This window comes from Notolepis coatsorum (assembly GCF_963971535.1).
Source record: "Notolepis coatsorum genome assembly, chromosome: 12".
In the NCBI taxonomy this organism is placed as follows: Eukaryota; Metazoa; Chordata; class Actinopteri; order Aulopiformes; family Paralepididae; genus Notolepis; species Notolepis coatsorum.
In genome coordinates, this window is record NC_140176.1 from 37,468,251 (window position 1) to 37,490,657 (window position 22,407).

Here is a 22,407-nt window from a genome sequence, read left to right on the forward strand (position 1 = left end):
AACTTGACAACATTGTAAATGGGCCCACGTTTATTTCCTGTTGCAATGTTTGTGGAAAAAGGCCCAGTTATTATTAATGATGATAATTTTGAATGATGAAAATTAGCACATAAACTGCAGACATATAAAAAGCACATACTTTTTCACACTAGGATTGATTCTATGGCAGTTTTAAAATAGACAATAATAAAGAGAGTAGAATAGAATAGACAGAGTAAAATAGTGCAATAGTGCACTGCAATAAAATAGTTAGTAGAATAGAATAGACAGAGTAAAATGATGCAATAGTGCAGTGCATTAAAATAGTTAGTCGAATATAAAAGACAGAGTAAAATGATGCAATAGTGCAGTGCAATAAAAGAGTTCTGAATTACTGTCAGTTTCCTTGGTTCATGTTCATGAAGTCACTGCTTTCCGTACCACCTTTCTGGTCCAATGCATCCGATTTTGTTCGAGGCCATAATTGTATTAGCATGAGCAGGAGCTCTACAGTCTTCCTTCCTGTTTGATACCCACTTAGACCCTTCGAACCTCCCTCTCAGGGCGCAGTTCCAGGCCTGGGTCCCCCACACAGCTTTTATTATTATTAATTATTATTGTGTTTACAATTCCAGTCACCAACCCCAATCTTCATTATCATTTGGACTGCTTCATTTATCATGTGACATATTCGACCAATCAGAGGGCTGCCTCTAGAATTTTCATTCATTAGCACTAGCACAGGGGTGGCCAACCAGTCAGAGACTAAGGGCCCTTTCTCACTCACTCTATTCGTTTCTATTTCGTTCCGTTCTTCCCGTACCGAGATCTGATCCGAACTCTCCCCCCCCCTCTCCCCCCTCTAGTTTGTGTACACACTTCATTCTGGGTGCGCTCTGGGTTTTGTTTACGGTTTGCGTTTTGAGCTTGTAAGCTTGCCGTAGTCGATGATGTCACGCTCGAAATGTAAACACAGGAAGTGTTCACACGGAGACTGGAGAATGGATGTTGATATAAAGATACAAATAACTAATAAATATGAAGTTATATTTGAACCTCTGTTGTCAAGCCTTGTCAATATAACCCACCCCCATTTTCTCACGAATGGAACTCTGTTGTAGAGTCCGCTTTTGATCGTTTTGCAGCGTTAACAATAACGCTAAGCTAACGGCTAACGCTAACGTTACTGCAACATACTAGTAACTCGCATCGATTATATTGAATGTCATTGATCTACTGGTCGACCGAAAATGTAAACGGGAATGTCTTAACACGACTGCGGACTCTGGATGTTGATATAAAATGAACAAATTGCCAATAAATATGAAGTTATATTTTATCACGAATGGATGGTGTTGTAGAGTCCGCTTTTGAGCGATCTACTGGTCGACCACGGCCGACTTGTTGGGCACCACTGGTCTAATAGAAATAAATGCATTCGAACAATGTTATAGACATAGCAATGGCAAACAAAATTTATGACGTTATGTCAGCACCAGGCGCCACGCCCGTGAAAAGGTACAAGCTCGCAAAGCCACACCCCCCGTTCTCCCGGGACCGACCCCGAGACCACCTCTGCCAGCTGGTCCCGTTCAGCGGGGGGTGAAACGATTCAGCGCCGTTTCGCACCCCAAAAGTGGTGAGTGAGAACACTGCCCCCCGTGCTCCGGGACGGTGATTCGGTACAAAAGGCTGAGTGTGAAAGCCCCCTAAGAGCCACAAAAATTACTGTGGTACCACAAAGAGCCACACCATATACCAGCGTTTCTCAACCTTTTTTTTCAGTCACGGCACCCTTCATGTGTTTATAGGTCTCACCCTCTGGCCTCTGAAGTTGCTAATGTCTTTTTTATTTGGGCCTCACAGGGTTAAAAGTACCCTGTGAGACCCACGGTTGCAAAATTACAAAATCACTTTTAGCCATTTAAAAAAATTATGTTTATTTAAAAAATGTTAAAGGGGAACTATTTTACTATTTCTTTCACTATTTGCGCACTTTTACACAATTCCTGTGAGTCTATGGAACACCTAGGTTTTTTTCAAAAAAAAATTCATTGTTTTGTATTTCTAATCAAGTACTAAAAACCGCATTTTTCTACCTCAAGATCTTAAGCCGTTTTGAGGCTGGGCTCCAACCACTGTGTGGCCTGGTGCCAACTGCCACATCAACTGCCACATTATTATGCAGCTGAGAAATCTCTGACATCACAGATATGCACATTTTCAGATGACTCAGTTTAGTGAGGGTGAATATTGTGAGAGGAGAATTGGAAGAATTCGCCAATATGAGAATTAGAGACATATATCCTATTAATATAAGTCCACATAGCTAAGAAACAATGGTAAACACTGAAAAAAGCCATTTATAAGATAGTTCCCCTTTAAGCACATGTATAGTCAATTGGTCCTGTTGTTCAGCCTCACAATGCTATTTGATAGTAAATGTGTTTATATGTCCCACCCTCTGGCCTCTGAAGTTGCTAATTTCTTTTTAATTTGGGCCTCACAGGGTTAACCTCTTAAGCCCGAGATATACAGTAAAAGTGAAATATAAGATTATAGAAATCTCAGGGCATTGAGTCGGAAACCGGCGCATATTGACAGGAGGAAGTGGCACAGCCAAAAGTGAGTGTAGTCTTTTGAAGGAAGAGACTCAGGGCTTTCAAATTTCGAAAAACTACCCTACCCAGCTCACACCAGCCCCTGTCAATCATCTGACTTCTGGATTTACTTTTTAATTTCTCTTATTTTTTGGGATTATCTCCCACAAACCTGAACGTTATTGCCATAAAACAGAACGCAGTTCGTTTCTCTACCTTTCTGTGAACGTCTTGCAAAAAACTGTGTTGCAATATGATGAAAAATGGTGGAGAAATTTACATTATAAAAAAGATGGCAGAATTCAGTACTGTATCTACAAAACCTTCTGTTTAATCATCTTCCCTTTATTCATTTGCTTAGATTTTTCAGGTCAATTTTTGCATGGTGTTATTTACAGTCAAAGATAAAAAAAAAATTAAATAGAATTGATATTCTCCTTTGGTTCATTACAATTTACACAAGCCTAGTAACAGACACACTATTTCTGACACTGATCCATATATGTCCCTAGATTCAGATATCAAGAACATGCAAATGGACCATTTAATTTTTGTTTGTAAATGTTTATTCTACGTCCTTATGGAATGAGTGACATAAAAAAAAAAAAAAAAAAAAAAAAAAAAAAAATTTATGGATGGAAGAGCCGCACATTGACGGGCAAAGAGCCGCATGCGGCTCGCGAGCCGCGGGTTGGCCACCCCTGCACTAGCACATGGTGAACTGAAGAGCAAAGACAGCTCTGTACTTGCTAGTAGTAGCTACTAAAGTAAGCCAGGAAAGTTTGGCTGTGGGAGTTTTAGCTGCTCGTTTGTGGTTATTTTGGGGAGTTGAGTGTGTGCAGCTAATTGTGATGTTTTGAGTGTTTATGTGTATAATTTTAGTAGAATTGTGTAACTGCTGTTAGCCATGTGGCTGCTAGTAGGCTAGAGCTAGGCACAAAGAGTGTTAAGTAACTAGTGCCGCATGGGTTTGACCTGTACCAATAAGTGTTTGTAGAATAGAATTAGAATATATATATAATATGTATAATTGGTCGTTAGAATATAATTTTAGTTGCCAATTATTTTGTATTACCAATTTCAGATTATGTTTGGATATCTTATGTTCTGTATTCGTTCCCTTTGCAGAACCACCCATCACCCGATAAATAAGCAGCATTTGAGTTGATTGTGTTCGTCTGTGGTGCCGTTCCTCATTCAAGTATTAAAAGTGACATCATCTATGGGACAGTTCTGATCGGACAGTTCTGATCGGACACCCTGTAGCGATTCAAATGATCCTGAATCAGTATAGATCTTAATTCAGATTGTCATCGGCAACTCCCTGTATTTTTAATAGCTGTAGCTCCAGCCCCAGTAGCTCAGAGGGCTAAGACACACATACTTGCAACATCACAGGTTCAGATCCGGCTCACGAATCCGTTGTCATATGTTATTACCCCCCTATCGCTCCCCCCGTCACTCTCCACTATGTAATACAAATGCCTTAAAAATGATCTTTGAGTAAAAAATAACAACACTAATAAACATTACTAACCCAACTTACCAGATCCTGGTGTGTTCTGAGCGGCGTTGACAGGAGAAGGGGCATCTGAAGAGGAGGCCTCAGGCCACTCAAATGCAGAAGTGATGGAAGAAGCCAAGTTATTCTCCGTTTGACCACTTGGAGGCATCCTATTGGTCCCTTCTGGTTCCACTAATGTCCGTTTCCAGGGGTCACCACCTGGGGATTGGCTCTCCTCCAGAGGAGGCGTGGGGGGCATGGCTGCTTCATGCAGGATGGAGGTGATAGGAGTGGCTGCTTCATGCAGGGTGGAGGTGATAGGAGTGGCCGCTTCATGCAGGGTGGAGGTGATAGGAGTGGCCGCTTCATGCAGGGTGGAGGTGATAGGAGTGGCTGCTTCATGCAGGGTGGAGGTGATAGGAGTGGCCGCTTCATGCAGGGTGGAGGTGATAGGAGTGGCTGCTGGATGCAGGGTGGAGGTGATAGGAGTGGCTGCTGGATGCAGGGTGGAGGTGATAGGAGTGGCTGCAGGATGCAGGGTGGAGGTGATAGGAGTGGCTGCTGGATGCAGGGTGGAGGTGATAGGAGTGGCCGCTTCATGCAGGGTGGAGGTGATAGGAGTGGCTGCTGGATGCAGGGTGGAGGTGATAGGAGTGGCTGCTGGATGCAGGGTGGAGGTGATAGGAGTGGCCGCTTCATGCCGGGTGGAGGTGATAGGCGTGGCTGCTGGATGCAGGGTGGAGGTGATAGGAGTGGCTGCTGGATGCAGGGTGGAGGTGATAGGAGTGGCTGCTGGATGCAGGGTGGAGGTGATAGGAGTGGCTGCTGGATGCAGGGTGGAGGTGATAGGAGTGGCTGCTGGATGCAGGGTGGAGGTGGCCGCAGGACCCCTGATGATCTTGGAGGGAGCACTGAGATCCACTGAGCGACAGAACGGGACTAGATGGGAGAGAGAGAGAGAAATAAGCTGCAGCAATTTAGCCCCGATGAAGCCAAGGGGGTGAATACTTGTGCAAACTAGAAACGTCTGTTATCTCAAATGTTTATACCTTTGCAAACATTTCGCTGGTTTAAATTTCAATAAGAATGTCACTTTCACTTTTGGTAGAATACTTTCCATGGACCTCAGGCCAAAAAGAAATGTTTGAAACAACTTTGTTGCACAATTAAATGTGGAACTTCCGCAATTTAGTATATACTGTATATATATATTCCTTCAAACCCAGAAACCAAATTGCTAGAGGAATTAACCCCCTGCAGAGTTTAGCTACAGCTGTATATACTAGTGATGTGTCGGTCACAAACGAAACGGCTCTTAGAGCCGACTCTTTAAAGTGAACGAGGGAAGCCAGCTCCTGATTGGGAGCCCATTCGTTTTTCTCCTATTTTTTTCTGTTAAAGCTAAGCTAAGCTTGTACTCTAATTTATTTTTTGTAGCACTCTGCTCCATGTTGAGTATGGAAATAAAGCCATATAAATTATAAACATTTGATATAATGTATGTTTTTTACATTAGTAATTCATTTTACACATAATTTTTCATACATTTTGGTAATAAATGTATTTAAGCAACAAAAAATCTGAGAAGCCGCTTGGGAGTCGAAAGAGCAGTTCTGTATCACACTAGCTCCCGCTCAGCGTCTCATTGCATATATCTCGCTTCAGCATATATACACTGAATAAATTTCAAAATGTACCTTTAAATGCCAGCATTCATCTGGCCACACCCCCATCCGCTTACCTATATAAGCAGGGGTGGTGCCACACACTCATCTCCTTCTCAAATTTCATCACAAGCAACGTGTTGCTTATATGCCCACTTGACATGGAGAAAAATATTGGCTGGAAGAGCAATGTTTACGAGGAAAGGAAGAACAAGGAGATACGTTGACATCATATCTTTATTTTCTCTCTCACTATTTTCGAGAAAATACGGCGATATTGTCTTCATCACTGGAGTGTTTGGAAGATGGTGATCATTCTAAAATCCTCCACCGGTTTTCGTATTGGGAGCACGCCGCTGCATGCCTCTCAACTGCAGTTCCTTGCTGTGTTGGTTGGGGTGAAACCTTTCAGGACACAGCTGAACTGTAGGACACGCCGCTGTTGTGAGAAGCGGTGGGTTTCAGGTTGGGTGAGTACTGTTTGCTTGCGGCTCCACTTGTCTGTTAGTGCTATGGGGGCTAACTGACAATGTTTACGAACACCGGCCCCAGATTAAGGTCTTTTGTTCAGCCTCTTAGGCAGCAGCGGAAGACCTTGATCTGAAGCCCATTATAGTTTAACTAGTGGGCCACGACCATTAACACTGGTGATCCCTGTGTTTTCTGGACGAGTGGATGTCTCTCTGTCACCGTGTTAGGCCCCGTCTTTCATATCCAAATGAGAGTATTCCCTCACGAGGAGATATGGGCATAGATGTTCATTAGCGGAAGATCTGTGTTCAAAGTCAGCTACACAGGCCAGTTGGGTATTGTGCTGGCTCCGTCGGGTGTTGGTAAAATCACCGTTGTAAAACTGTGTTAACATCTTGTTTCTCTTTTCTCTTAAAAAGTGAGGAGGGTTTCAGAACGGCGGCCTGTCTGGGTGAGTGTTATATCATTGTGTACAAGTTCAGGTGATAGCTGCTTAGCTTACGTGCTAGTGGTGGCCTACTGTTAGCCAGTCAGCTGTTAGCTGCGGCGCTAGCCTGCTGTGATCACTAGGTGGCCTATCTAGGTTAGGCTAGGAAACGTTAGCTTGCTGCTATCGCTGCTTAGCTTACGTGCTAGTGGTGGCCTACTGTTAGCCAGTCAGCTGTTAGCTGCGGCGCTAGCCTGCTGTGATCACTAGGTGAGTAGGTGGCCTACCTGGCTAGGCTAGGAAACGTTAGCTTGCTGCTATCGGCCGAGGCCCAGCGCGGGGTGGCTCCGGCCCCTCGCGCGCCGCCGCGGTTCCCAACTCCCCTCTCCCTCACGGGGAGAGGCGGGGGGCATTCGAAGCTCCCCTCTGGTCGCGTGCGCCGTAGCGTAGCGACCGACGGTTGGAGCGGCCGTTAGCTTAATGCTACTCTGTTGAACGTGCTTTGATTATAACATGTTTTAACACTCTTGACTACGACGTCATCTTTGACAGAGGATGTTCGTCGACCCTGCCCTGAGCCAGGACGGCAAGGATTGCGTCAACAAAGGGGACCGTAGCGACGGGTTGGAGCGGCGACGCTGGCCGGGTCGGCAACACAGAATGGCTGTGTTTACTACGGTGCCTTGAGACTGCACTTTGTTGATCTACGCTCCGGGTAGGCAAGGTTTGGCAAGACCTTATACACTTCTTCTGGCTTTCCCTTCTAAATGTTTTGTAAATAACGATGTTTTCCAAAACGAGTGTTGCTGCACTACATTTAGGATACGACGCGAGTTATGTGTGAATTGTCTTGTCACTGGTATTTAGCTTCTCCATGCAAACCGGGTTGTTGTTACAGATGTGAAAATGATCTGGTTTGTTGTGTTGAGAAACATCATGTGTGTTTATATGTACCGTGTACTCACAACTAAGGGGGTTAACTAACCTATAAAGCTATGCTTAGTGACAAATGAGTAAAGAGTAAAGTTTCCTGGTCCCACGGCCTGGAATATTGAGCGTGTGCACCGCAGAAATTCCCCCGCCATAGAGTACGTCACCGTGCGCGTCTCTGTTGGTAGGACTTCCGTGTGCTGTTCAGGTCCATGTGATGGATCTGTTTTGGGGGGGTGGTCAGGGCTCCTCCTCACCAAGCTCCTATTCGGGCCTTCTGTGAGTTGGGACTCCTCCTTCCATGTGAGGGAGCCTCCTTCAGAGTACAAAGCCTCCTCCTCAGATTGTCAAGGTGAGTGGACCCTCAAGAAGGAGTCCTACTCTATTGTGTATGTATTCGATGCAATTCGATTATTGAGTGTGTATGGGTTCAGTGCCTCCTCCCCGGAGAGCCCTAAAACCAATTTTTTACATGGCTCAAGGTGCAATATATTCTTTTCAATCTGTACAGCTCGCGTGGGAAGTCTCTCTGGGAATTCCCGTCTCCTTCCTATGGGAGGGTGGTGGGATGTAAAAATGTGAAAAAAAATTACCCCCGGCTGTGTAGACTGGGATACATACTGTTGGTGCTTCCTGCTTTTCTATTAAAAAGAGTTGGAGTTAGGAAGTGTCACACCCCTCTTGTCGTTCCCCAGGGCGCCTTGGGGATTCAATGACAGGTCTAAATATCCTGTTCATTGATGTGGGTGTGTCCCGACGCACGTATAGTGCTAGCTCGGGGTGTTCTGTAAACAGGCGTCTGACTGGCACGCCTTGGTTGCTTGAGGTTAAAACGGCGTTTTTATAAAGCAACTGGGATGGAGGTTTTTTCCTCTTCCGACGACCAAATCCGAGACCTGGTTTGGTTATCGACGGATTCTCGTTCATATCTGGGGGATGATGGCGGAATGGATCTGAACATATGTAGAGGGGTCTCACGCCCTGGGGGTGGGCCACCGGGCGCGGTTCGCCCGAACGTCTGGGTGGCGCCTTCTTTTCATGTTTAAGATCAACACGCATATCTGCCCCTTCTCCTGGAGTAGGCATGTCGGCGTGGTTAGGGCACGGGACTGGTTCTGGTCACGCTGGTCCGGATCAGTTGAACCTGTTGTCCGCCGGGGATGCAGATCTGCTGTTCTGGTACCCTGAGGGACTTGGGCTTTTTTCAGGGGGGAAAATGCCAGGTCGGTCCGGGTGTCACAGGGTTAAGCGCTATGGACAGTGGCGGCTCTACCACTAGGGGCGCTAGGGCGCCGACCCACCTGCTGGCCAGCTGCTGTTAAATCAGAGAAGAAGAGAATAAAACTTTTTAGTTTTTGTGTTTTATAGCCCTATAAATAATATAAACATGTTTAAAATTAATAATATTTACTCATTTTAAGTATGTTTGTATTTCCAATGCACAATATAACGTTATTATCTAAATAAAAAAAACACCGTTTTCCAGAGCAGGAAGTGACATCACGTTTTTTTATTTTTTTTTATTTTTTCGTATTTCTCGGGGGCAATACGCGATAGCGCTCTGCGTGCGCGTCACAGTTTGATCGCTGTCTCCGTCACAGCCAATCAGTGCATACGGCGTTGTGCGTTGAAATATGACTATTATGTTGGAATCCGAGCGCGATTTGAAGCGGTCTAGCCAGCAGCGTGAACTTCCGTGAAGGATTTTCCATAGCCGCATTTCGCGGAGACGCTCTCTGATTGGCCGACGCCAGTATTTCTTTCCATGGCAGAATTTCACAGAGACGATATCTGATTGGCCGAATCCAATTTCTAGCTTCTAGCTTGGTTGAGATAGTTGTGTTGTTGTGAGATGCATGCAGCTGTTTGCCGTGCCGTGACTGCAAGTTCTTAAGCTTAGGCACTCTTTCAAAGTTGGTTAAGGTTAGAGTTTGTCTTAGAGCATGGCGATAGAACGCCAGGTAGTTTTGCAGTCTGTTCGAGCGGAAATGGACAACGGAATGTACTTGTTGAGTGTTGTGGCAACGAGCTCAGCTGAGCTAACACTTGGCTAACTGCTAACTTGGCCCTGGACGTTCAACTAAACAGTGAGTCTCTCTCTCTCTCTCTCTCTCTCTCTCTCTCTGTATCTGTATCAATCTTGGATGCAATAATAACGTTACTTACCACACTGACTATCTCGATGGCTCATTGATTTAACTACTGCAGCTCTCTCGGATTGAAAATACGTGGATTATGGCTTGTTCAATATCGTCTATGTTTGAATGAATGAATGAATGAATGAGAACTTTATTAACAGATTGCAGAATGGGTACAATACAGTACGGCTCAATACACACAATTGTTAAGGGGATGCAGACCAGAGAAAGACGTTTGTCTTGTTTACATCAGGGTCCCAGATTTTCGATTCATATCGATAGTTTAATAGCTAGCCTTGGCTCGTTTAACAATATGCAAAATATGTGTACAGCCCTGTACTCATACTGAAGTTATTCTTGGTATATAATAGGTCTGATTGTGTAACGAATCGATTCCACGTCGCGCTGTGTGTGAGAGAGAGAAGGAGAGAGGGAGAGATCTGCCTGTGTTTGTAGACGGGCGAGTTTTGTTTCTAACTTTTCTATTTATATATTGTGTTTCAAGTTGTGAATTAGAGTCTAGACTATACTTTATTTGACTGGTTGTGTGTTGTTGTAGTAACAGCTGAGCGACTCGTTCATAAGAGCCGATTCATTGCCGTGAGCGTGAGTCGAATCGCTCACGTCTGGCAATGAGTGTTGCGTGGTACTGTACTGTACATGTTTGCATTTTGCAAAATGTTTGGTATAGCGCCCCCTAGTGGCGAAACCCACCGGCCGCCACTGGCTATGGAGACCCTGGTTGGGTACATTTTTTACTCAGCATTGTCTTAATGGCTTACGGCCATGCCAACCTGTACACGCTCGATCTCGTCGGATCTCGGCCGCTACACAGGTTGGTCCTGGTTAGTACTTGGTTGGGAGACCGCCTGGGAATACCAAGTACGGTGTGCTTGGGGCTGGTTCTCCATTCTTTTTCGCTCCTCTCTCACGCATGGCGAAGAGGGGCCTGTTGGGGTGGTCTTTGACCTCCTCTGGTGACCCTGTGCTTCCCGTATCGCCGGGCCCGGTCCGAAGTCATGTTTCGTCGACCCGTAGGCCTGGGTTAATCCTTTTTTGAAAACTGAAACACTTGTACTGCGGTATAGCCGGTGTATACCAGCAGGTGTGTTTTGGAGTTTTTTCTTGAGGGGTTATAGGAACAACCACCGCATTGGGTAACACCAAGGTGGTTGATTCCCTGGTGTGTTGGAGCAGTGTCAACTCCCGGGTTACCCGGTTGAGGGTGCCCCTGCACGTTCATGACGTCTGCCAATCGTGTCAGCCTTCTCTGCCTCAACCCCTCTGGGTGAGGGTTTTTAAATGAAGGCTTGGTCATGCAACAACGCCAGCATACGCCCCTTCCGCCAGGGCGGCTGTGTTCAGCTGTCCCCTCTGGCGCCTGTCTCGTCCGCAGTCTCCAGGCTAGGGTTAACAGCCTGTTGCCTGGTTTTTCCCCGGTGCGCTGCCTGCTTCCGTTGGTTAACCTTTTTTGTGTGCATACGGCCATGCTGACTGCCTGTTCTGCAGAGTCAGTGTGCCAGGCGGTGTACTATTGGGGGGACAGGGCCCGCTCGGCTGAGAGGTCTTTGTCCGAATACGCTGGCGATGTGGGGGGCGGGGTCACTAAGTGCCCACCTGGTGGGGTCTTGATGCTGGCATCATGGACTTCTCCGGGCCCCAGTTCCAGGGGGTCCAGTCCCTTTGGTGGGTCTGGGTCTTCCTTCGCGCTCCGCTGCTACGGCCTTGCCACGGGGGTTGGGTTTGCCCTTGACCCCGTGATTCTGGGGGCAGTAACGAGGTTGTTTCCTCCGTTCGTTCCCGGGTGGCATGCGGGTTGTGCGTGTGTGTAGTCGTGGGGTCAGGCCACGGTCTGCTCACCCTGTGCGTTGAGTTGCTTGAGTGCCTCTTCGCACGGTCGGGTCCGTCGCCCTCCCGGGAAACCTCTAATAGGGGGGGTGCCCTCCATTAGGGGGGGTCGGGGGGGCTTGGCCCTAGATTTTTCATTGTGGTGAAATTTGTTGGGAAGGAGATGAGTGTGTGGCACCACCCCTGCTTATATAGGTAAGCGGATGGGGGTGTGGCCAGATGAATGCTGGCATTTAAAGGTACATTTTGAAATGTATTCAGTGTATATATGCTGAAGCGAGATATATGCAATGAGACGCTGAGCGTCCACTAGTGTTAACAGAACTTGGTTATAGTCATAACCTAACGTTTCTTTTTAGTGAGCCGAGCCAAAAGACTGGCTCTTTTTAGTTTGATTGATTGATTGATTGAAAACTTTAATTAACAGATTGCAGAATGGGTACAGTACAGTACAGCTCAATACACACAATTGTTAAGGGGATGCAGACCAGAGAAAGACTTTCGTCTTGTTTACATCAGGGTCCCCCATTTTCAATTCATAATGGAGTAATAGTGAGCCGAGCCGAAAGAACCAACTCTTTTTAGTGAGCAGAGCCAAAAGAACCGTCTCTTTTTAGTGAGCCGAGCCAAAAGAACCGACTCTCTAAAAAGAGCTGGAATTCCCATCACTAGTATATACAGAACACTCTGTGTCTCCTGCTACAGTCGTACCTTCCATGACGGGCTTGGAGGAGGCGTTGACCAGGTAGAGTCTCCAGCTGTAGTGAATGTCCATGGGGGCTACGTCACAGTCCTCACACACAGCACTGACGGAGAAGGCTTGGTCCCAGTTCACACTGTCTCCCTGACACTGGGGACAGGAAACCGAGACCCTTCTGGGAGGGACACACATTCGGAGACAGTTTACTCAAATATAAAATGTGTATATTTTCAGTATAGATTGTTAAAAGTATATTTCTACCCGTATTTTCTTTTTGGAGGGTATACTTACAATGTTTTTCTTTGTACTTCTTATGTGCTTTCATGTACTAATTCAAAGCACTTGTTTAGTATGATAGTCTATGATATCTAAGTACACTTAAAAGAAAAGAAATAGATGTTTGCCAAACCGTTTAACACAAACATTTAACCTTTATTTAACCGGGCAGGTCAATTAAGAACAACTTCTTATTTACAATGACGGCCTGGCAAGAGGACAAAGGAGCCTCTCGAAGGATAACAGAGAGAGGGGACAAAATGATTCAATTAAATAAAATAGAAAAGAGATGATACATACATCACAGGGGGAAATAATTTAATCAAACAACAACTAAATAAAATTACAAATAAGTTCAACTCTGCAATAAAGCCCTTAAAAGTAGTAGCAAAAAAAAAAAAAAAAAAAAAAAACCCTAACCCTAACTAACCATACTGTCATGCACTTGTCCTAATAAACTAACCTACACTGTAGCACTCAACACTTTGATGAACATTGTTACTCAGCTGATAGAGTTGTGCCCTTCCTGATGGCTTGTCATACAGAACTTGTAAGTCGCTTTGGATAAAAGCGTCAGCTAAATGACTAAATGTAAATGTAAATGTAAATGTAGTGAGGGGATGAATTAGTCCATTTCCCTTTTGCATCTTGTTCCAACTGCTGGGAGGAGCAAATTGGAAGGAGGATTGACAGAAGGAAGTGTTAATACAGGGAACATCTAGCTAGATATGGTGAGCAGCTCTGGTGTTATAGAGATATGGTGAGCAGCTCTGGTGTTATAGAGATATGGTGAGCAGCTCTGGTGTTATAGAGATATGGTGAGCAGCTCTGGTGTTATAGAGATATGGTGAGCAGCTCTGGTGTTATAGAGGTATGGTGAGCAGCTCTGGTATTATAGAGATATGGTGAGCAGCTCTGGTTTTATAGAGATATCATGAGCAGCTCTGGTGTTATAGAGATATGGTGAGCAGCTCTGGTGTTATAGAGATATGATGAGCAGCTCTAGTGTTATAGAGATATGGTGAGCAGCTCTGGTGTTATATAGATATGGTGAGCAGCTCTGGTTTTATAGAGATATGGTGAGCAGCTCTGGTGTTATAGAGATATGGTGAGCAGCTCTGGTGTTATAGAGATATGGTGAGCAGCTCTGGTGTTATAGAGATATGATGAGCAGCTCTATAGTGTTATATAGATATGGTGAGCAGCTCTGGTGTTATAGAGATATGATGAGCAGCTCTGGTGTTATAGAGATATGATGAGCAGCTCTAGTGTTATATAGATATGGTGAGCAGCTCTGGTGTTATAGAGACATGATGAGCAGCTCTGGTGTTATAGAGATATGGTGAGCAGCTCTGGTGTTATAGAGATATGGTGAGCAGCTCTGGTGTTATAGAGATATAGTGAGCAGCTCTGGTGTTATAGAGACATGATGAGCAGCTCTGGTGTTATAGAGATATAGTGAGCAGCTCTGGTGTTATAGAGATATAGTGAGCAGCTCTGGTGTTAGAGATTATGGTGAGCAGCTCTGGTGTTATAAAAATATGGTGAGCAGCTCTGGTGTTATAGACATATGGTGAGCAGCTCTGATGTTATACAAATATGGTGAGCAGCGCTGGTGTCATAGGGAGTAGATGACAATTTTAACAGGTGTATCAAATAAGGAGGGGTCAGACCAAGGAGGGTTTTATAAATGAGTGTAAGCCAATGAATCTCTCATCGAGAGTGTAATGATGGCCAATTTACAGACGTGTATGAGTCACAAATTTACGTTGTACTTTAGAAAATGTGTTTTCTTTAACTCTCACCTCATCAGGTTTGACGCCACCGTAAGGAAGGAGTCTGTGGAGGCGGAGCGGTCTCCACTGCGGACGGTGAGCGTGAACTGGAACTGGTCAAAGGTGCGTTTGAGTGTGCTGGTGGGAAAGGTGATCACAGAGGAGGCGGTGGGAACGTACTGGTCGAAACACGAGGCAACGATGGAGCTCACTGGCTTACAACTCCAGCTGTAGCTGTGAAGACGGGTTTGGAAGAAGAAGAAGAAGATTATCTTTTTATTGTCAATGTACACAAGGCAGTTGAAATGTGTCTCTTCTTTAGTATTTTTATTGCTATTTGCAAAATATCTATTATATTCTAATATAACCCCAACTCCAATACTGGCCAGCAGTGTAAGAGTAAGTAAGGGATATGTACAGATATAGATATAGTATCTACAGATGTAAAAGGTATACATACTACATGATGACCTGGCAGGGACACACTATTTTCACAATTTCTTTCGAGTGCTTATGGAACATGCAATAACCTTGTTGAACCGGGTAAACATCCATCAAGGGTTTAAAACATAACATCCATTTCCTGTACCTGAGTGGGTTCGCGGGGAAGTCAGGGTCGTACGAGCGCCCTCCGTCCAGGGTTACCATGGCGATGTTCCTGTTAGTGATGAAGACGTTGGTCCCACCGTGGATGAAGGCGACAGGGGGGCTGAGAGCCACCTCTACTCTCACGCTGTAGTTACTGTACACCACACTGCCCACGATCTGAACCTGCACACAAAGACAAGGGACACCTCATCCATCTGTTTCATCATAACTATCTACCTCATAGTCTACCCATATAACTCCGTATGATAGCATGTATATAGGATAGTGCTGTATATACCACATATTTACAAAAATGATCATTGCTGTCATATCATACCGTATATATATACATTTATATATTTATATTCACTGCATATATATATATATATATCCATATCTGTCTGAATATACCTGTATATAGTCCTTATATACCTACTTATACACCTGCATATAACCCATATAACTCTGTATGATGTACAATAATGCTGTATATACCCAGGGGCGGGGCTAGGGGGTGGCTACTTGGGCTCAAGCCCCGAATGTTTTCTGAAAAGCCCCGAATCTATTTTAAAAAAAAGATTTTTTTTTTTTTTTTTTTTTTTTTTTTTTGACAATTCATCATTGTTACATGAAAATATGTTTGCACCAGATTTAGCAGAAGCTAATTTCCATCTGTGGTCTATCCAGCTGCTAACTGTATTTGAGTGAGTTAAGTCTTGGTGTTATGGTAGACTCAGACCTAAGCTTTAAATCACAATCAACAAGTTGACAAAAACGTAATTCTTCCACCTTAGAAACATAGCTAAAGTACGGCCATTTATAAATCAAAAGGACGCTGAAAACCAGATCCATGCCTTTATCTCAAGCCAACTCGACTACTGTAATGCACTCCTTACCGGCCTCCCGAAAAAATACGATGATAACTATTTTATTGCAATGCACTATTGCATTATTTTATTCTATTTTACTAACTATTTTATTGCACTGCACTATTTTACTTTGTATCAGTGAATCATAGATGCCTGGCCATAAGAGCATTCGGAGCATCTCTGCTCTCCCACTATTGAACTTGGGAGAGCAAAGGTATGCTCTTGCTCCACCACTTTTTGATCATATGAAAAATATGATATACCCCCCCCCCCCCAATATATAAATCTAACCATAACTACGTTATGGTTAACTGAGTTTTATAGTGAAAAGAGCAGCTTTATTGGTCAAGATTGAAGGCTCTATATTGCAGGAAATTGCACGTACAGGTTCATTAAATTAAAAAAAGAAATGGCGTGGAGGGGGTCGTGCCGGATCCCCTCCAAACCACCCCTTGCCTGCCCAAAAAGAAAATGGCACCTATCTGGGCTAAGCCCCGGATCTCCTACAATCCTAAATCCGCCCCTGTACCTTATATATATTTATTCTTACCATATATATATATATCCACATCTGTTTGTACATACCTGCATATAATCCTTTTTACAATTATGTAGATGCTATATCTATATATGTCCCTTACCTACTCTTACTAGTTACGCTGCTGGCCAGTATGACTACTACCATATTGTCTTACATACATATTACGTACATCTTACATTATGTCTTACGTGCATATTAATATTACAACTCTGTACATACATCTGATTAGCACTACACTCAGTAGTACTAATCTATATGTTTTATACCCAGTTTAATCACCTGTACATTGTATATTGCTGTTGCACTTTACTATTACATTTGCACTCTGGTTGGAAGCCACATTTATTTTCGTTGTACTGTACTTGTGCTGTATGATGAGAATAAATTGTAATCTAATCGAATCGAATCTAATCTGTTTACAGGTCAATCATGCTAGCAAGGACTCACGCTTCCTCTCCCTGTGGGTGAAACCACCCATCTGGTTTGGAGCCGTAAGTTCTGTTTATCGCCACAGAACTCAGACGTGAGACGTGACTTTAACAGACTTTATATGTAGAATAGAATCGAATAAAAGTACTTTATTGATCCAGAGGGAAATTCAGCACTACAGATCGCTCACAATAAACATTTAGGTAGTTAAAAATCTAAAATCACAAATAACCTTAAAAATACAGTCAGGGATATACATTCTAAAATATGTATATACATTCTAAACTATACACAGCCAAAAATGTACAGTAATATACAGTAGAATATACAGTAATAAATATAAGAACAATGTAAAGTGTCGATGTAAAAGTAACCATATCATAAGTCATAAGTCAAAAAGTCCAGGAAGATTACCAGAGTTTATACTGTGTGCTCAGTGAGGCAGTGAGGCACAGAGATGCGTAACTCATATACCATTGAACTCTCTGGTGCAAACAACAAGGTTGGGAACACCTGTAGTATAATATGCCCAGCCATCCAGTAATCTAGAATCCAGAATGACGTAAATGTCACATGAAAGTCACATGACTGTTCAGACTGAGGTCGCATTGCAAAAATATCTGACCTGTATCTGATTTAGGACCACATGAAATCAGAATTTAAAAGCTCAGATTCCATGTGATTTGTGCTGTTCACACTGTCATGAATGAATCCGATCTGAGTCACATATAAGTAAAAAGAAAATCAGATTGGGGCCACTTTCACTTGCAGTGTGAACATAGCCTAAATTCCTTTGAACAGGTCAATGAATTGTGTGAGTGCGGATTTACTGCCGTATGTTTTACTTCAAAATATTTTGCTAGACCATATAAAAACCATAGTAAGATTTATATAAATCCATTCCATATGGGATGGATTACCCTGACTCTACCATGATCGCTACAGTTCTCCTCAGCCTTACCTTAGCCTGGGCGGTGTAGGTGTCATATAGCAGGAGGTGACTGGGCAGCGTGATGCTCTGTCTGTGGGTGTCGGTGGCAGGCAGGGACACGGCGTGGCCTCTCGAGTCATGAACGCTCCAGGTGAACTGAAGGCCCTTAGCGATGCCACAGTCTACCTCAGCCTCATAGGCCACCCCTAGACGCACCGCCTCATATCTCCTCACCTGGAGAGGAGGCGAGGAGGAGAGGAGAGGAGAGGAGAGGAGAGGAGAGGAGAGGAGAGGAGAGGAGAGGAGAGGAGAGGAGAGGAGAGGAGAGGAGAGGAGAGGAGAGGAGATGAGAGGAGAGGAGAGGAGAGGAGAGAAGAGGAGGGAAGAGGAGGGGAGAGGCGAGGAGGAGAGAAGAGGAGAGGAGAGAAGAGGAGAGAAGAGGAGAGAAGAGGAGAGGAAAGGAGAGGAGGAGAGGATGCAAGGAGGACCAGAGAGAAGAGAAGAGAAGAGAAGAGAAGAGAAGAGAAGAGAAGGGAAGAGAAGAGAAGAGAAGAGAAGAGAAGAGAAGAGAAGAGAAGAGAAGAGAAGAGAAGAGAAGAGAAGAGAAGAGAAGAGAAGAGAAGAGAAGAGAAGAGAAGAGAAGAGACGAGAAGAGAAGAGAAGAGAAGCTGTGTTTAAGGCATCACGTACACCTGTGTTTAATTATCTGTGTTTAAGTTTCCTTGCAGTGATTTTAGTGATTTTTACCTGTATTTTTAGAGGCCCCATGTTTTTCACTGGCGGCGGCTGACAGGGGCGTCTGACCACAAAGATCTGACTGCTCATGGAGGCAGAGCTGACCAGGTTAAACACCTTGACCTCTACTGTCAACTCCCCCGTCCTGCAAGGAGGAAACACATGAACACCATGCATGCACACAGACAAGCACAAAAACCAGGGCCCTGATATCAAACCTCCATGGTACAGGGTGTAATTGTTTTAACTGATTGTATCTATTTTATATTTTAATCTGTGTTTTGCCTGTATTTTATGGTTTTTATTGATGCCTATTTTATCATTGTGTACTTTGTTGTTTTATTTTTATCTTTATATTCATCTGGTTTAATTATCTATTGTGATGAACTGTAAGCCTGACACAGTTGGAAATGAGGGCAACCTCAATTGTTTTCGAGTGCTAAATAAAGGTTTGAATGAATATATGAATATATTGGGGGCGACAGTGGCTCAGGAGGTAGAGCGGTCGTCTGATAATCGGAAGGTTCCCAGTTTGATTACCACTCCTCCCTGATAGAAGTGTCCTTGAGCAAGACACTTAACCCCTAATTGCTCCTGATGAGCAGGTTGGCACCTTGCATGGTCGCCTCCGCCGTCGGTGTGTGAATGTGTGAGTGAATGGGTGAATGTGATGAACAAAATTGTAAATAAAAAATATAAAAATCTTTGGATAAAAGCACCATTTACTATTTACCATTTATGTGTGCATGCACACACACGCGTGCATGCGCGCACACACGCACATGCACGTCAAACTACTGTGTCGCTTATGGTCCCCATGAGAATGCAATAAGGTCTCCACTTAACCCTTGTGTGGCATTCACATTCTTGTTACTCATCCAGTGTTCGCTGGTCTGGCTGGACCCACAACATTATTGGGATTTTAAACGATAAAGCGTATATGGTTCATATTTGCCATTTACCTCTGCTAGATCACATTTATCAGTTTAAGTGCTATTCGTTTTTTGTGATAAAATGTAATTTGGAACTAAAAATGTGAAAAATAATCCATTATAATCAAGACTTGAATGGAATAAATCATGTTTATCGTGACAAATATAAATTAAACAAGGTGGAGGCAGACAGTGAAGGAACACAGTGAACCTTTTTGTTTAATTCTTATGTATTTATATTTTATATTTACTTGCTTTCACCTACACTTTACACACTTCAAGGTCCAGTGGACCAGAACACCACGTATGTGATATAAATGTGTGTGTGTGGGGGGGGGGGGGGGGCACAGTGTGCACTCAGTGAAAATGTGATCTTTTATATGACAAGACCAACAAGTCTCAGGTAAAAAATATATAATAATTGTATCATTTCTCTTTTAGTACTAATTTAAAACAGGTCCCACAGACCAGAACACCACACATGGGTTAATGAGGGCTAGGACTGATATCTGAGAGCATTCTTCTAGTCATGAAACCAGTCCATAATGGCTTCCACAAGTCAGATACAGCATCGTCTCCCAGTCTTCATCTGAGAGAATGTAGGGGCTGCATCCCATCATGTCAGGTTCTGGTGCTTCCTATCCTATCTTATCTTATCCTATCTTACCTTACCCTTTCCTATCCTATTCTATTCTATTCTATCCTAAACTTACCTTACCTTATCTTATCCTATCTTATGTTTTGGATCACCGCAGAGTTATTTACACACACATGCAACTGTCCCCCAGCCTTTTAACTGTAATTTGTCTGTTGTGTTTCATGTATTACATACCTTGAAATTTGATTTAATTGCTTTTGCTTTTTGAGCGTCTTAGTAGCCGTATTTGAAGTGACATCACACAAGGAAGTAAATAGTCAACAGTAACACAGCGTTGGAACCTGGAGAAGCCCTGATGATATTAATATAAACCAACAGCCAATAAATGTGAAGTTATCTTCGAACCTCTGTTGTCATGCCTCGTCAATATACCCCCCCCCCCCCCCCCCCCCCTTCCCCACTAATGGAACTGGTGTTGTGGAATCACTTCGCTGTGAGCATTTCCCACGGTTAGCTTGCGGCTAACGTTAGCTCCGCGAGCTAACGTTAGGTAGCTTAGCTCGCGGCTAACTTAGTTACTGCCTCTGCATCCCAATAACCGAACAATACACACATGCCCCGAACCGTGGAGGTCGTACCGAACGGTGTACGGTTTGAATGCGTACCGTTCCACCCCTATTTTTATCCAAAGCACTTTACAATTTCTTGTTCCTCACATTCACTCACACATTCACACGCGGATGGCGGAGGAGACCATGCAAGGTCAGTTGTTTACACACCTGTAACTGTCACCCGCAGCCTTTTAACTGTAATTTGTCTGTTCTGCTTCATATATTACATAGTAGCATCATGTCATTTTATTTGGTTGTTTGTTTGATGTGTGTTATACTGTAATTATTTCCCAGACCTCTGTTATGTATGTATCGTCTGTTTCTTTTCTATTTTATTTCCTTTCCCTGTTACCCTTCGAGAGGCCCTTTTGTCCTCTCCCTAGGCCGAGAATTTGTTCTTAATTTACCTGCCTGATTAAATAAAGGTTAAATAAAAGAAAATAATAATCAGGAAGTGACCCCTTTTTCTGCATTCCACCCTCACCTGTGGAACACATGCTGTTCCACGTTCTGCCCCAGCCTGGACGTTCCGTCTCCAAAGGCCCAGAGGTAGACGAGGTCAGTACCGGCGTTGACCCGGCAGCTGAAACCCACCGCCTGGTTCAGGAGGACCGAGGCCCGGTGGACCAGCCTGTTGGGTCGCACCGCTCTCTGTACCACCAGGGGGAGCACCTCCGAGGTGAAGTAGCTGTGGCCATTGAAGGCCACCACTACCACACTGTACCTAGAGGGAGGAGAGAGGGACCCATCGTTAGATTAGATTTAAATGTATTGTCAAGTACAGTACAACGAAAATAAGTTTGGCATCCAACCAGAGTGCAAATGTAGCAGTAAAGTGCAACAGTAATATACAGAGGTGATTAAACTGGGTATAAAATATATATACCTGAGTAATAGTGCAGATGTATGTACAGAGTTGTAGTATTAATATGTACAATGATACAGGTATAAAGACACTATGGTAGTAAGTAATACTGGCCACCAGGCACTGGGTCTTATGTACACTAACACTACTAGTACTATACAATGCTATACTATACAATCTACAGTTATACTAGATACTAGCAGCATAACTAGTAAGAGTAGGTAAGGCATATGTACAGATAGATATAGTAATTAGTTACAGATATGTAAAAAGGATTAGGCTATGTATTTGTGGGTGTATTTTATGTATCTACATCTGTATTTGTGAAATCTGTAGATGTATTCTCTTCTCCTCCATGTTGACTTCTCTATAAAAGCCTCAGGTGTAGTAAATTAGCGCTTCGCTACAAACACTAAACTCAGTGGCTTTTTGTGCATAAATGTATGTTACAATTCTAATGCTACTGTAATGTCCAAACTTAACTTAACTTCACTTATGTTAATGTAATGCTGTAAAGCCCTTTGGGCTGCAATTCTTGTATGAAAGGTGCTATACAAATAAAGTGTATTATTATTACTATTATTATTATTATTATTATTATTATTATTATTATTATTATTATCATCATTATTGTTGTCATTATTGTTATTATTGTTATTATTATTGTTATTATTATTATTATTATTATTATTATTATTATTATTATTATATTATTATTATTATTATTATTATTATTATTATTATTATTATTATTATTATTATTATTTACATGGATTATTATGGTGCATAGTGATAGAGTACAAGGTGTGACCGTAGCTGTCTACCTCCCCGGTGAGCGGTATCGCTTGGTGATGGTCCGGGAGCTGGTTCTGACGGGCCTGGAGTCTCCAAAGTGCCAGAGGAACTCCAGAGGGTCCGGCAGGTCGGTCCGGAGCAGGAAGGTTATGTCTGTGTCTGTGGGACTGACCCGGTTCTCCGTGTGAATGGTGACGGCTG

At 43.6% G+C, this 22,407-nt stretch overlaps 1 protein-coding gene across 1 annotated transcript in view; it reads right to left on the reverse strand.

Moving 5' to 3' along the window:
• The window catches only part of pkd1l1 (polycystin 1 like 1, transient receptor potential channel interacting), a gene marked incomplete at both ends in the record, with an annotated part of 135,077 nt that overhangs the window by 111,363 nt on the left and 1,307 nt on the right, over positions 1 to 22,407 (reverse strand). The window contains 4 exon segments of the mRNA XM_084325804.1: positions 17,701 to 17,904; positions 18,418 to 18,550; positions 21,031 to 21,270; positions 22,236 to 22,404. Of these exon segments, the coding sequence (XP_084181930.1) occupies positions 17,701 to 17,904; positions 18,418 to 18,550; positions 21,031 to 21,270; positions 22,236 to 22,404 (746 nt within the window).